General features: G+C 44.5%; 1 protein-coding gene and 1 pseudogene across 1 annotated transcript in view; both read right to left on the reverse strand.

Annotated features, from left to right (window-relative positions):
- LOC134453872 (uncharacterized) overlaps positions 1–10,552 on the reverse strand; it is a 35,075-nt gene extending 24,523 nt beyond the window's left edge. The window contains exons 1-7 of the mRNA XM_063204622.1: positions 10,274–10,552; positions 9,888–10,050; positions 8,844–8,993; positions 8,425–8,585; positions 7,878–8,054; positions 6,563–6,704; positions 6,105–6,292 (exon numbers count right to left, since the gene is read on the reverse strand). Coding sequence (XP_063060692.1) covers positions 6,105–6,292; positions 6,563–6,704; positions 7,878–8,054; positions 8,425–8,585; positions 8,844–8,993; positions 9,888–10,050; positions 10,274–10,447 — 1,155 coding nt within the window. The 5' untranslated portion in view covers positions 10,448–10,552. The remainder of the gene's footprint in view (positions 1–6,104; positions 6,293–6,562; positions 6,705–7,877; positions 8,055–8,424; positions 8,586–8,843; positions 8,994–9,887; positions 10,051–10,273) is intronic.
- A 2,293-nt stretch (positions 10,553–12,845) lies between these two features.
- On the reverse strand, positions 12,846–14,311 carry LOC134453873 (uncharacterized; annotated as a pseudogene).
- Positions 14,312–14,446: the final 135 nt, after the last annotated feature.

Raw genomic sequence — 14,446 nt, forward strand, 5'->3', positions numbered from 1 at the left:
GAACCTATGTACTTAACATAATTTAAGTGTGCTGAATTCAACTAGACTGGTTCCCAAGCTGGATTTTGAGGTTTTGACAGTTAAATTTGAAAAACAAAATGGCTGACAAAATACGCTATTTTTGACAGAGTATTTTTTACCAAGTATTGCTGTAGTTGGAAATAAATGCTCTTTTCTAACATTTTGTGTCCCAATAATGTTTCTTGATGAATGTATCTACTATAGAGGATTTTAAAAAGTATAAAATAGCTTCTAGAATGCTAATAATGCTAATATTGTAGGTGTTAGCCTAAACGTTTCAAATATTAAGCACTCCCTAATAAGATATTTGTAGCCTATGTGTGTTTATATGGTTAAGAAAATTGATATAAGTATTTTAGAAATGCTTAGCATGATGTGCAGTATTTAGTGTTCCCAAAAAATCACTTAAAGTTGCTATTAGCTCTCTGAAAACTGTCCAGGAATCGCTAGATGACACCATGATATTACATATAACATAAGTTATTTTGTGTCATTTTGAAAAATGTTCAGACATATTTTACATATTTTATAAGATACTATTGCATACATTTGAGATAGTCTATACATGCTACTCAGCCTGATTGTTAGTGGCCAGACATCTCTTGAAGATGATGGAATTGGTAGCAAGGAAAAACTTGCTCAAAGTACAGTTCTGAATGAGGCTTAAGTCCTTGTTTATTGTGTCAGTGATGGCAAAAAATGGACTCCGAAACATGTCGGTCTTGCTTGTACTCTTCATCAAGCTATTAGGTAAAAGACCTAATACGACAATTCAACCTGGCAGGTCATTGTCTGAGTTACAACCAGGTCCTCCAAGTCCAGATCCTCCTTAGCTGAGAGCACTGTAAAAACACTGAACCAAGAGAGTGGTGCCATTATTCCAACAAACATTGCGGCAGATAAATTCATCCACTACACATGTGATAACATTGACATCCTGGATGAAACACTTGATGGGAAGAATACTTCCCATGCAACACAAATGGCAGCATGGCAGAGAGGCCAACCAATTGATGATTCTGTTAAAGATATGAGGTGTCCACTAGACTTAGGCCCTACATTAAATGTGCCAAATCCCCCGATGGAACTACATCCTCTCAGGATTACTCCTAGGACATTCAAACTAACTTTGTCAGCACCCATTGCTGAATCATGCTTTGGAAAATCTGGAGAGGAGCATAAGTATGCTAAACAAGCAAAGGCCACAGACCTAGCTTTCTTCTTGCACTGTCAAAACGTAGACATGAAGACTTCTTGGTCAGTGTTCAATCAGTCACTGTCATCAAAGGAACAACAGACTGCTGCGTTGTATTTGCCAATAGTCCTACTATGCGCTACTGCACACGTTTTGCACACATTTTGATACTTTGAATACAAATGCATTGTCATATCTTCACATTTTGGACAGGAACATACAAGTTTAGCCAGATTCTGATCAGGCTATGAAGTGGGTAAATGTCACAGGCAATAAAAGAGCATCATTGCGATCACAGAGACAGCCTCAGCTTTGTGTAGGTGGACACTCTCTTTTAACCTGAGATCACACATTGCAGATCAAACATATGGAATGTACAGTGTCCTCCATGGCAGCAAGAAACTTCACAATGACAGAACCTACTTACCGCAGATTAGAAACAATTCGGAGTAAAAGTTCTTTACACACATTTGTGCGTACCCAGTTCCTTGGACTCACGTCTCCTGACTGAGGTCACGAGTACCCTGAACGACACGAGTTACGAGAGCTTGACTAGTTCTAACCTGCTCTGTCTCTTTGTTCTCTTGACTACGGTCGACTACTGGCCACGCATTTCAGTGGAGTCAGACTCTGACTCCCCCCTGGCAAAGTGCTTCGATCTCCCGCCTAAGGTGGACGACTTTTTATCCAACTCCCTGCCACCAAAGAGAATCTCATACAGCAGGGACTGACCACCACCCTAGTGGCTGATGTGGCTTCCCCAGCTGCTGCCTCGGAGCCCCTTGGCCATCACCGCAGGCCATTGCAGTTGGCACAAAAGCGCACCCCGTCACCATTCATGGCGCGCTTGTAGACTCCAAAAGTCCTGTATAATACACCACGAGCGCCTTCGTCTGACGCCTCCCTTTTTCCCCTCCTGCAAGGAGGTGAGATTTCTCAGGGTTTGTCCAACCTTAACCCACGGGGCTCAGGGGCCTCAGCTGAGAGCGTAGGGGCTTCGGCCCCTCCTGCTACTTTCCTCTCTCCTGCAGGTTCGAGTCTGGCACCGGACCAGGAGGACATCCCCCAGCCCAGGGGCCACCTGCCCCTATGAGTCTGGCAAGGGAACATTTGAACCTAACCGGTTTTCTGGATAACGTTATCAGGACAATTCAAGGGGCCAGGGCCCAATCTACTGGGACACTGTATAACCTGAAGTGCTCTGTCTTCGAACGCTACTGTGACCAACGCGACAAGACAACTTCTCAGTGTTCAGTACCGATGGTGTTGTCCTTTCTACAAGACTTATTGGGGGGAGACAATGCTTTACCATTTAAGTCTACTTTGCAGCGATTTCATTGTGCCATGTAGGATTCAGTTCCAACACTCTGAGTGCCCATCCACTAGATACTTACGCCCCGTGCTACGTCACCTGGGATATCTCTCTAGTACTGGAGGCTATGTGTGGGGCCCCTTTCGAGCCCCTCCAAGAGGGGTCTCTCCAAACTGCTTTTGCACACCACCTTTCAGATCCGTGGAAGAGAGGGGACAACACAACTTCTGCCCTGTGCACGCTTTACGCATGTACATGAACAGGACTCACTCTTTTAGGAACACTGAGCAGCTGTTTGTGTGCTTCATCAAGCCCTCTACAGGGCTCACAGTTTTAAAATAGAGGTCTCCAAATGGTTGGTTCAAACCATTGCCCTGGCATATGAGTCCAAGGGTCGCCAACCCCCGGCTCAGATTAGGGCTCACTTTACCAGTGCGGTCTCTACATCTTGTCCTCTCTTCAAGGGTGCAGCAGTTTCAGACGTGTGCAGAGCGGCTGGTTGGGCCAACCCCACCACCTTTGTCCGGTTCTACCGGCTAGATGTGACCACATTGCCACAGGAACATAGGGTTCTGGGCACGACCACTGATTGTCTGTAGGGTGATAGGAACGCTATCCTTACAGGAGGCTCTTGGAGTTCTGCCTAGTTTGGACCAGCAATCGGGAGTGATTGTAACTCTCCCATAGATATGCGAACGATTCGACTGAAAGAGAACATTAGGACATGAACATGTCCCCGGTTCTCTGAAGGAGATGAGTGAGCCATCTCTCAAGACACCCTCGTTGCCGACAGCCGAAGAGAGGTTTGGCATCAAAGTGGCTTATTTTTGGTTTTGAGAAAGTGGACATCCCGCCCACAACGCAGTTGATTGGACCTTTGGCGTGATTGCAAAGGTCTTCAGCTAATCGTACAACTGAGAGTGTGCTCCCATAGAGATGGCTCACTCATCTCCTTCAAAGTACCGGGGACATATTCATGTTCCAATATTTAGTTTTTTAGATAATACTATCTTCTTTCTCTCTCTTTTTCTTTCCAAATCTTATTGAATGACAATTGTGTATGATAATGTGCTTTACGGAGGCTATTGCTATTGAATGCCAGTTTACGAGGATATCACATTATAAAAAGGCATAATTATAGTAATTTTTATCTTTTTGCCATGACATTTTGCCTTTGTGTAAGTGTAGGAATACATCTTAAATGCAAATATGTGAGCATTGCACATTTATTTCCATGGAGAAGTGATACTTTCTAACGTATTCTGCCCAAAATCAAGAATTTCGGCGGCCATTTTGTTTTTTGCCCATTTCATGGTCAAAAACTCAAAATTCAGCTTGGGAACCAGGCTAGCTGAATTCAGGGTACTCTAATTTTCTTAGAAAACTAGGTTCCCAACTTTTACTAAAAAATGCTTCTAACACCCTTATAAAGGGCCTTTTTCTGGAAATGCTTCTAGTCTATAGTGTAATATTGTATGCAATAATTTGTTTCATTAGTAGGCTTACATTGGATAGGCATATAGCCTACTACATTTAGACTGAAAGGTTGGCAAATAGCCTAGCCTACATTTCCATTGTGGAATATTATATTAGACCTACATAGGTTATCTACACAGTACATATGCAAATTATTATTAATTATTTTATTTTATTAATTTAAAAAATATTTTTATTTTATCTATTATTTATTTTATTAATGATATATTATTTTTATTTTTGGGTTTCGCGCGCTATGCGATTAATAGCGATTAATCACAGAAAGTCATTGAGTTAATGCGATTAAAGATTTTCATGTTTGCCCACCCCTAAAAAAATGATCGTGGAACTCCAAGTATTGTAGTATATGTAAGCACATCACAGCGCAACGGGCTCATGAAAGTCCCAGTGAAAGACCTTGCATGCACGAGGAAGGAACATCAGTCTGCGCGCGCGCGCTCTCACACCCACACCCGAGAGCTCGAGAAGGGCTGGGGGAAAAAACAGCCCAGACAGAGAGCTTCGCGCATCTGGAACTAATATCAGCAAACCTGAAGATGATTTTAAGGCTTAAATAACGAGTAACGTCCGTTACAGCAGTGCAGTAACTGTAATTACGTTACTGAAATTTGAAGAGTAATGCGTTACGTTCCTAAGTTACTGCCAAAAGTAATTAAATTACGTAACGACGTTACTTAGTAACGCGTTACCCCCAACACTGCCCATTACTTAGTAGATGATCAAATTAAACTATAAAATTTGGCAGTAGACAGCACAGTTCCAATTGCATTGTTACAATACCCACTCTGGTGTGTATGATAGATATTTCAATCTGGGAGTTCAATATATTGAGATATGCAAGGCCTCTGCAAATGTGCAAGGGGGTACACAAGGATGGCTTTGGAGGTCATGGTTAACATATCTAGTCAACGTCACTAGTCTCTTACTACATACTGAATGTGCGCTTAGCATATAAGTGGAAATTACCATTCTATCTGTGATAGTACTTCTCTTACAAGTGCACCACATGTTGATGTTGTTTAACTTGAATTTCTTTCATTTTCTCTGTTACCCTCAAATTATTATTTTTTTTGTCTCTTTTCAATTGATGGGTTGTGCACCAGTGTTAATTTTGTCAGCTTTTTTTGATTTAGTCGTAGTCTTAGTCACAATGACGAAAATCAATTTCAGTCTTAGTCATATTTTAGTCATTGCCTTCCTAATTTAGTCTTAGTCTTTGTCTAAATGACGAAAATCAATTTTAGTCTTAGTCAATTTTTAGTCATTTTAGTCATTTTAGTCAACACTGTACATAATAGAACTTCTCCACACACTGCTTCTCTTTTTAACATATATCATTGACTGTACAGAATAAACCTTCTCCGCACACTGCTTCTCTTTTTAACATGTCACACTGTACAGAATAAAACTTTTTCACACACTGGTTCTCTTTTTCTCTATTTTACCAGTGTAAATTCAGTCAGCTTTTAAAAATGTAGTCTTAGTCTTAGTCACAATGACGAAAACCAATTTTAGTCTTAGTCATATTTTAGTCATTGCCTTCCCAATTTAGTCTTAGTCTTAGTCTAAATGACGAAAATCAAAAAAGGGCTTTGACGAAATATTTTAGTCATAGTCATGGTTGACGAAATTAACACTGTTGTGCACCCCTCCATGCTCCCTGTAATTTGAACTGATTTGCATCGCATTATAAAGACAAAATCATGCCATGACATCATAGCAGAGGCCAAATGTAATATTTGTCAGGAGGAACCTCTTTAACCCATTTGCACAGAGCCTCTATTATAACCTTACCATCACCAACATTGTAATGGCCAAGTCTCAATCTGTTGCACAAGGCTCTTGGTAAGGGCAACGTCATAACAATATTGGCAGGCTCATCTGCACAAAGAGGCTACCGCTAACAACAATTGGTGTTGCATCCCTAACCCCTCTTAGCTAACCCACCTTGGGAATACCGTAGCCTCTGTGCTAACCTACCTTGGGAATGCCGTAGCCTCTGTGCTAACCTACCTTGGGAATGCCGTAGCCGCTGTGCTAACCTACCTTGGGAATGCCGTAGCCGCTGTGCTAACCTACCTTGGGAATGCCGTAGCCTTTGAAGGTGATGTCTTTGGTGGTGTAGCGGGGGAGATTGAGGGGGGCCATGTCCAGGAAACGCTGAGCCTCGTGAATGACAGCATCCGTGAAGGGGAGGGACGTCCTGTCCTCCATCATTGGGGGGCGCTCTTGACCAAGTTCGGCCTCAATCTCCTTACAAATGTGATCTGCAAAACAAAGGACTATGTAGTGTAGCATCTCTGGGCCTAGGCGCGCGTGCGTGTGTGTGCGTGTGTGTGCGTGTGTGTGCGTGTGTGTGTGTGTGTGTGTGTGTGTGTGTGCGCGTGTGTGTGTGTGTGTGTGCGTGTGTGTGTGTGTGTGTGCGTACTTGTCTGTGTGTGTGTGTGTGTGCAGACTGTGCACGTCCGTGTGTGTGTGTGTCTTCTCAGGTGAGCGATTGTGTGTGGGTGAGTCTCTAGCACACAGACTAACTGTACCTTGTATTTCTGGATGTTTAATCAGCAGCATCAGAGTATATCTCAAGGTTGTGCTGGTGGTTTCTGTGCCAGCGAAGAAGAGATTGAGGACCGTGGAAACTAGGTTGTCATAGATGAACTCAGTTTTGGGGAGATCTTTCTCCTGGAGCACATGCAATGAAACATTTAAAGTGAAAAGTGAAAGTGAAAGCCCAACTGGGAAACTCCAACTCCCATTGTCATTGTGACACAGCACTCCACAGCACACAAGTTTTCACTGCACACTGCACACAACAAAATTGCATTTATGCCTCACCCGTGCAAGGGGGCAAGCCCCAATGGAGCAGTGCGGCGGGACAGTACCATGCTCAGGGTACATCAGTCATGGAGGAGGATGGGGGAGAGCACTGACAGACAACAGATGCATCCCTCTATGCCAGTTCCAACCTTTTTTCCCCCAAAACGCCCCCCCCCCGAGGATATACTTTTTGTTTATTGGTCATATTGCCCATGGAGTCAATTTATTGGTACCTGAAAACCTGTTGAGAACACCTAAAATGTGTATGTCATCTGGACATTTTTGCAATATTGAGTACTACAGCGTAAACTTTTGTAGTTCATAGTACTGTTGGAGAATACAGTGTACTCTTCTGAGCCCAAGTTTGTGGACTGGAGAAAAGCGGAGGAAAATGAATGTTATGAAAGGAAAAAAGCTAACCAAAGATTACAGGTCCACGTTTAGAGGAAGAGCAGTATGCGCTGCTGGTCGCCTGTTAAATAATTACGGTTCCATGTCGTGGAGGGTTATGCAATACAAATTCACCTCATCCGAGCACGGACATCTGTGTCAAATACTGCCTGCCAACTTCTAAATCGTTCATTCCCGCGAGTTCCTGACGAACCAAATAGCTGAGCACAACACAACACTATCATACACAACATGATAAAGTCCCCTTCACGTTTGACATCCTCGAGCCAAAGTGTATCACAAGGCGGTGTAGACCGTGAACATTAAGTGACACTCAAAGTGGTGTTGGTGTGCGTGAACAAAGTTGCCTCCCACTGTCCAAACGCAAAATAATGCAGAAAAGTCAATGCCCCCCTCAGTTGTCTCACAATGCAATCAGCTTCGCCTTACTGGTTATGTAACATAACATACGTTTTGGCACGCATTTGTTCCAGGCCAAAATGCCAACTCTGCCACCTGACACAGGAAGGAACAATTGAAGGAATGCGTTTCAGACGGACGGACGGACGGACGGAGGACGGACAGACAGACCCTCTTAGGCTATAGAGATGCTGGGACGCATCTAAAAAGAGTTTGACTTTGACTTACCTGGTTGAGTTTGATGAGGAAACAGTCAATGTAATCACGGGGGTTGTCTGGATCCAGTGTGTCCCTATGCTGGTGGATCTTCTCCGTTACAAACTCCCGAAGTTTGTCTATTCCTATGAAGAATTGTTGATGGCGACCGGGCATATAGTTCATTATCCGTGGGAAAATGTTGTATAGCTGTGGAGTGGAAGCCCAGTTAGATACTGAGACAGCATTAACCCCTTTGCAGAGAGCATATGTTATCACTCTACTCTCACCAAAATTGTAATGACCAAGCCTTAATCTGTTAATTAAGTAATGTCATGTCAATATTTGTTATGATGTTCTCAAGTCGTTTCAGGGAATAGCGTAGGCCCTCCAGAGGGCCCATCTGGACAAAGAGGCTACGAATTGGGGGGATTGAGAGGAGAAGGAAGTTGATATGATGGCTTTTAAACATAGGTACAAGCATTTCATTTTGATTCATTTCTTTGGAAATTTGAGATTTTTTGTTTCGAAGGGTTTTTTATCACTTTTATACAATGATTTGTCTTTGAGATAATCGCACCTGTCCCCATGGACTGCTCCCGAATCGAAATGCATCGGAGATGATCTGCAGGAGTCGCAGGAAGTTGGCATCGTCATAGCTGAAACGCTCCCCAAACACCAGAGCACAGATCACATTGGACACAGCACGACTCAGGAAGAAAGTGGGTTCAAATGGTGAACCTGGACAATGAGGGGGAGAGGGGGGAGAGAGAGAGAGAGAGAGAGAGAGAGAGAGAGAGAGAGAGAGAGAGAGAGAGAGAGTTTTGTTAGTACACCATGTTATCTTTACTCCAACCATTATTGCGCCCCGCAATCTCAAGCTTGAAACAGCTCCATAGTGTCATGGAAGTCACATGGTTTGTGTATTGACAGGGATAACAATAAGGGGTCCTTTACTGTATATATCTTGTTCATACACGTCCATTCAAGCATCCTCACCCTTGGTTTCCCTCAGGCTGTCCAGCAGGTGCCGGCTCTCCTCCTGGATCCACTGCTCCATCCTCTTGCGGCCCATGCCAAAGTCTCTGAGCGTGCTCAGTGTGAAGCGCCTCAGCTGTTTCCAGCGCTCGCCATTGCTGATGGCCAGACCTGAAGATGAGATGGAGGAGGAGTAGAACAGTCACTGAGCCCTTTCAAATATTCACACAGATGGGTATGTTTTGCTGATGGTTGCATTACTTCATGTTGTACTGTGTGATTATAATGCATAAAAACTTAAGACAATGTGGTGGAAATCTGCATGGGTTTCACATGACTTTTTTTTAGACTTTTGTAATTACGTCCAAACCAGTCAGTTTTCTGAATTTGTAATTAGCCATGTAATTAAACATGTGTTTCTCTTCAGTTTGGAATCAGAACTCGAAAAAAAAAACTTGACAAAAGGCTGAAAACACCATTTCAATACATCATTGGCATCACCTAACACTGCACAAAAACACATGCAAACAAGCTAAACACAATGACAGTGTTTTCGTTGAGATGCAGGCAAGATTATGAGTCTTACTTTGTTGTTGCATCATTGTCCTCATGCCCCTTCAATGTGTAGTGTAAAGTGTACCCAGGCTACATTTCCAATCATTCCATGCAGAAATGACATATACTCAGAGAACCAATGAGGTTAGCTGTAAGCTTCACAGACATTAGGATCGTTCGTGACAAAGCAGTGCTGCTTTTGCTAAGCAGTGAGCATGCACACTTTGCCAGTTTGATGCATTGTGGTTAGAATGCATCAAACTGGCAAAGTGCGCATGCTCACTGCTGCTTCGTCACGAACGAGCCCATTCACAGGGCCAGTTTCCTTGCTTAGGACCACAGGGGTCTTGAAGCAAACAAACTCATGGTTTTGAACTTCAGGTAAATGTGAAGTTTCAGGAGAAGCAAACGATGTTCAGAACATCACTCTATTAAAGAAACATACAGTATGACGTGTTTGAATAGTTTGAAGTACCAACATTTTGGGAAAGTATGCATTTCTTAACTTACCGTATCCCCTGACCACCCGGTTCAGGACCGGCACAGGAGCTCTTCCAGTGAAATCATCTGCCTGATCAACCAATGCCTCCTTCACCGTCTGGTACCCACTCAGAACCACAAACCGACGTGGTCCGACATGCACAGTCATGACTGGACCATACCGCTGACTCCACTGAAAAAGACACAAATTATTAAATTGTATTGGCCATCATTACATACTGAAGTAGCCCACTGTATATGGAAGTTTAGTGAGCACTTTGAATACAGTGGAAAAGCTGTTTTCATGGGGGGGAAATGCAAGGTGGATCACATGCATCTTGTTCTTTCTTTGACGGACATAGACAGAGAGTTGTTAATGAATAACTTGTACCATACATGCTAAACAAATAGCTTACCTTCAGGAAGGTCTTAAAGGGTCCATTCTTGTCCACTTGGAGCAGGTTTCCCAGCAGGGGTAGACCAGGGGGCCCTGGAGGCAGTGGAAGCCCCCGTGACCCCTTCCTCTTCCAGACCAGCAGCAGCAGGAGCAGCACCAGAGCAACCAGCAGCAGCATGCTGGAACCAGACATGTGGAACCTTTTCTTCTGTTAGCTGTTTCAGCGTCGTCTTCCTTTTTTATATCTGCTCTCTCTCTGTCTCTGTCTGTCTGCCTGTCTGTCTGTCTGTCTGTCTGTCTGTCTCTGTCTCTGTCTCTGTCTCTGTCTCTCTCTCTCTCTCTCTCTCTCTCTCTCTCTCTCTCTCTCTCTCTCTCTCTCTCTCTCTCTCTCTTTCTCTCTCTCTGAGTGTGTTTTGCAACTTGCAGATCAGGGGAGGAGTTCCTGGCAGAGAATGTCAGTGGGTGGAGTGAGGTCATGTGACTGACTGCCTGTCGCTCATCTAAAACTCCTCTCATCAGGAAAGTTGACATGAGGGGACAAAGGGGTCAATTGTCCTGGACACAGGGAGAGGAGGGTTGGCCCAAAATTCGTTTTTCTCCCCAATATTGGATGGATGTCCGCGGCCCTGTCTCTTATCACCTTAAAGTAGTTTTGTGCTTTTTTTTCTTTTTATTCTACAAATGTTGAGGCAATCTTTAACATGTGATTACTTGTAATATAAACCTATTTAACCCCTTAGCGCAGCACCTATGTTATAACCTTACTGTCTCCAAAATTGAAATGGCTATGTCTTAATATGTTTACTTAAAGCTCTCAGCACTGTCATAGCAATGTTGTTATGATGTAGTTGAGTATTTTCAGCAAATATAGTGTATAGGCCCGCTGGCGACCCCATCTGCAAGAGGTTAAAGTGAATACATTGTTGGTAAAGATACATTTAATCAGCCACGTAGAAACCTCTCAGATACACATTTTGGTAATGGAGGTAGACTTAAAATGTCCACACACACACACAACACATAATCCTTAATGTGTTACTGTATAGGTGTTTCATTACATGCAGATCATGCTGTAGGACACTGCTGATGAGCTGATGAGTATACAACTCCTTTAAAGGGACACTGTGCAGGAAATGGTCAAAAAAGTTACTGCAACTATGCTGCTTATTGAAATTGGGCTGCCTATTGCCAAATTTGATCTTTACATGAAAGTTTACTAAGTATTAAACAAATATTGTCTAGTATGGTCCAAGTACAGTCATATTTGCAGCTAAAAATGGCATTTTTGGAAATCCAAAATGGCGGACCATGGAGAAGATCCCCCTTTTCATGTATGAAAAGTGCAATTTTTCCAGTCATAATGAATACTTAGAATTTGATGCTGGTGGTAAGTATTCATGAAAAAGGTAACATTACTGAATGGGCAGCATGAATTCTGGAAATAAACAACTACAAATCTCAAAGTGTCCCTTTAAATAAAGAATATCATGAAAATGTTTATTCATTTCCCATAATTCTATCAAAACTGTCAAACCTTCATAGATTATAGATGTTATGCCCATTTTTTTCCAATTAGGGAAAGTCTAGAAGCCGTTAATAAATTTATTTTGGTTGACAAAACATCATCTTGAATGTAATGTTGCATGAGAGAGGTGTGGTCAGTGTTTACGTTGTGCAACATTTGTTGAACTCAGAGCTTTGCAAGTCCGTGCAAGGCTTGTGTATATCTTTTCTTTTGCTGTTTAAGCAAGCCTTTGCTCTCAGAAACGTCTACACATGTTTACTGCAAAAGTTTCAAATAGTTAATAATGGGTTTCAAACACTGCTGTTCATCTTAAAAATGATTGCCCAGTCAGAGTGTGCTGCTATTTATTTATTGCCAAAGGTAAAGAAATGCATCACACAACAGCAACTGAAGACACACATAGTAGGCTAGATTTTAATTCCATTGCATTAAGGCTGTCAATTATGTTCTTCAATGTTAGATACCTAAACTCATCAGTTTAGACACACTTTTAAAAAATATATTTTCAGTGTTTCATCAGAATTACTGTGTTAACCTTGTTGCTGATACATGTTTTGGTTGGGGGGGAACTCATGTGTCACTGTGACTCTGTGCTAGATTTATGAAAGTGTGCCAGAGCAAACCTTTCCACTGTAACACCACCCAACTCCACTTCTTTGAGCACCTGAACCAATAATAAGAATGCATCTTAGAAGTCCTAATTACTTCATACACAAAGGACAGTCACTGAGGTGGGCCTCTGAGCACTAGATGGATGGAAAAGATATGTTGCATTCCAATATGCACGCTCCCGTCCTCCACTTGTGCTTGTGGCCTCACCCCGCCTCCTGGCCCCGCCGTGGAGAAAACATCTGGGTTACGTATGTAACACCGGTTCCCTGAGTAGGGACCAGACCTATTACTCATGGGACATGATCGACTAAGGTCGATCCACGAAGCATTTTTTTATCTTTAATCAAGCCGAATGGCAGACAGCTGTGGCAGGCAGGCAAGGGCCCGCCCCAGGGCGAGGGCTATAATTACCCTGACACATCCGTCTTCCACCTCTTTCATTGCCGAGTACCTCAGCAGAGACACCGTGTGCCCAACTTAGTAATAGGTCTGGTTCCTACTCAGGGAACCGGTGTTACATACGTAACCCAGATGTTCCCTATTGCAGGAACTGCGACCAATTACTCATGGGACCGCCTCCAATCACGCACACGAGTGTCGATGCAGAGGGCACCATTCGGAAGGCACGGCAGTAAGGGCCCCGCAGCCCCACAGGGCAGGGTCCCCACACACCAAGCATCACACCTGCACAGTATACAGACGCTCAGCTATACACAGGGGAGCGGCAGAACAGGCAGATTCAGAAAAGTCAGGCCACCTCGCTGCCCGCGCCCAACACAGCCTGTGGGACAGAGGGCTCAGTGACATCCAACATGTAGAAACGAACAAAGGTGTGAACGGAGGACCACCCTGCCGCTCTACAAATCTCACCCACAGACACTCCTCTGTGGAGGGCCCAACACGACGCCATCCCTCTCGTAGAATGCGCGCGCAGACCTACAGGGGGCTCCAAATGCAGACTGTCATAGGCCAACTCAATGGCCTCCACAATCCAATGGGCCAACCTTTTGCCCCTCGCGGCAGCCCCATGGCACACAAAGAGCTGATCACAGCGTCTGAACCCCTTTGTACCATCCAAATAATGTCGGAGGGCATGCACAGGACAAAGTGTATGGAGGGACTCTTCTTCCTCCGAGGCAAAAGGCGGCGGAGAGAAGCTAGATAATTCAATCAGCTGATTTTGAAAAGGGGCTGTGCCCACCTTAGGTGTAAATGTCGCATTGGGGCGGAGCACCACCCTGTTGCCCCCAGCAGAAAAGCGCAGACAAGTTGGGTGTACTGACAGCGCATGTATTTCGCTGACGCGCTTTGCCGAAGCCAAAGCCAGCAATTATGCAGTTTTTAGGGAAAGCAGCTTAATGCTCACCGATGACAGCGGCTCAAAAGGAGGCCCCGAAAGTGCTCGCAGCACTGTCGGCAGGTCCCAAGCTGGAAAAAGAACAGGACAGGACACCCTGAGGCGCCGAACGCCCGCCATGAACTGAGACACCAAGGGATGGGAGCACGGGCTGGCATCCCCCAGGCCATAGTGACAGGCCGATATGGCCGCCACATACACTTTAATTGTGGAGGCCGCCTTCCCTTGCTCCAACAGATGCTGTAGGAAATCCAAAATGACAGACACAGAACACTGGAAAGGGTCGTGACCCTTGGCAGAGCACCACAAAAACACGCAAAAACACGCCACTTAAGTGCATAAAGCGTGCGGGTAGATAAGGCCCGGGAGCATTGGATAGTAGCCACCACCGCAGTAGACAGGCCTGCCGCAGACAATCTCAACCTTTCAGCTGCCAGGCCGCCAGTTTCCACAGTGCAGGCTGAGGCTGCATGATTGCCCCCCTGCCCTGCGTCAGCAGGTCCCAGGGCGTCGGGATCACCCACGGTGCGCCCACCGCCAGGCTGCAGAGATCCGGAAACCATGACTGGTTAGACCACAGCGGCACCACCAGAATGAGGGCCACATGATCTTCCCTCACCTGGGCCAGGACTTAGGGAAGAAGTGCGATCGGGGGAAAGGCATACAGCTGACCCGTGGGCCAGGGGTGTGCCAACGCA

This window comes from Engraulis encrasicolus, chromosome 8, assembly GCF_034702125.1.
Source record: "Engraulis encrasicolus isolate BLACKSEA-1 chromosome 8, IST_EnEncr_1.0, whole genome shotgun sequence".
Lineage (NCBI taxonomy): Eukaryota > Metazoa > Chordata > Actinopteri > Clupeiformes > Engraulidae > Engraulis > Engraulis encrasicolus.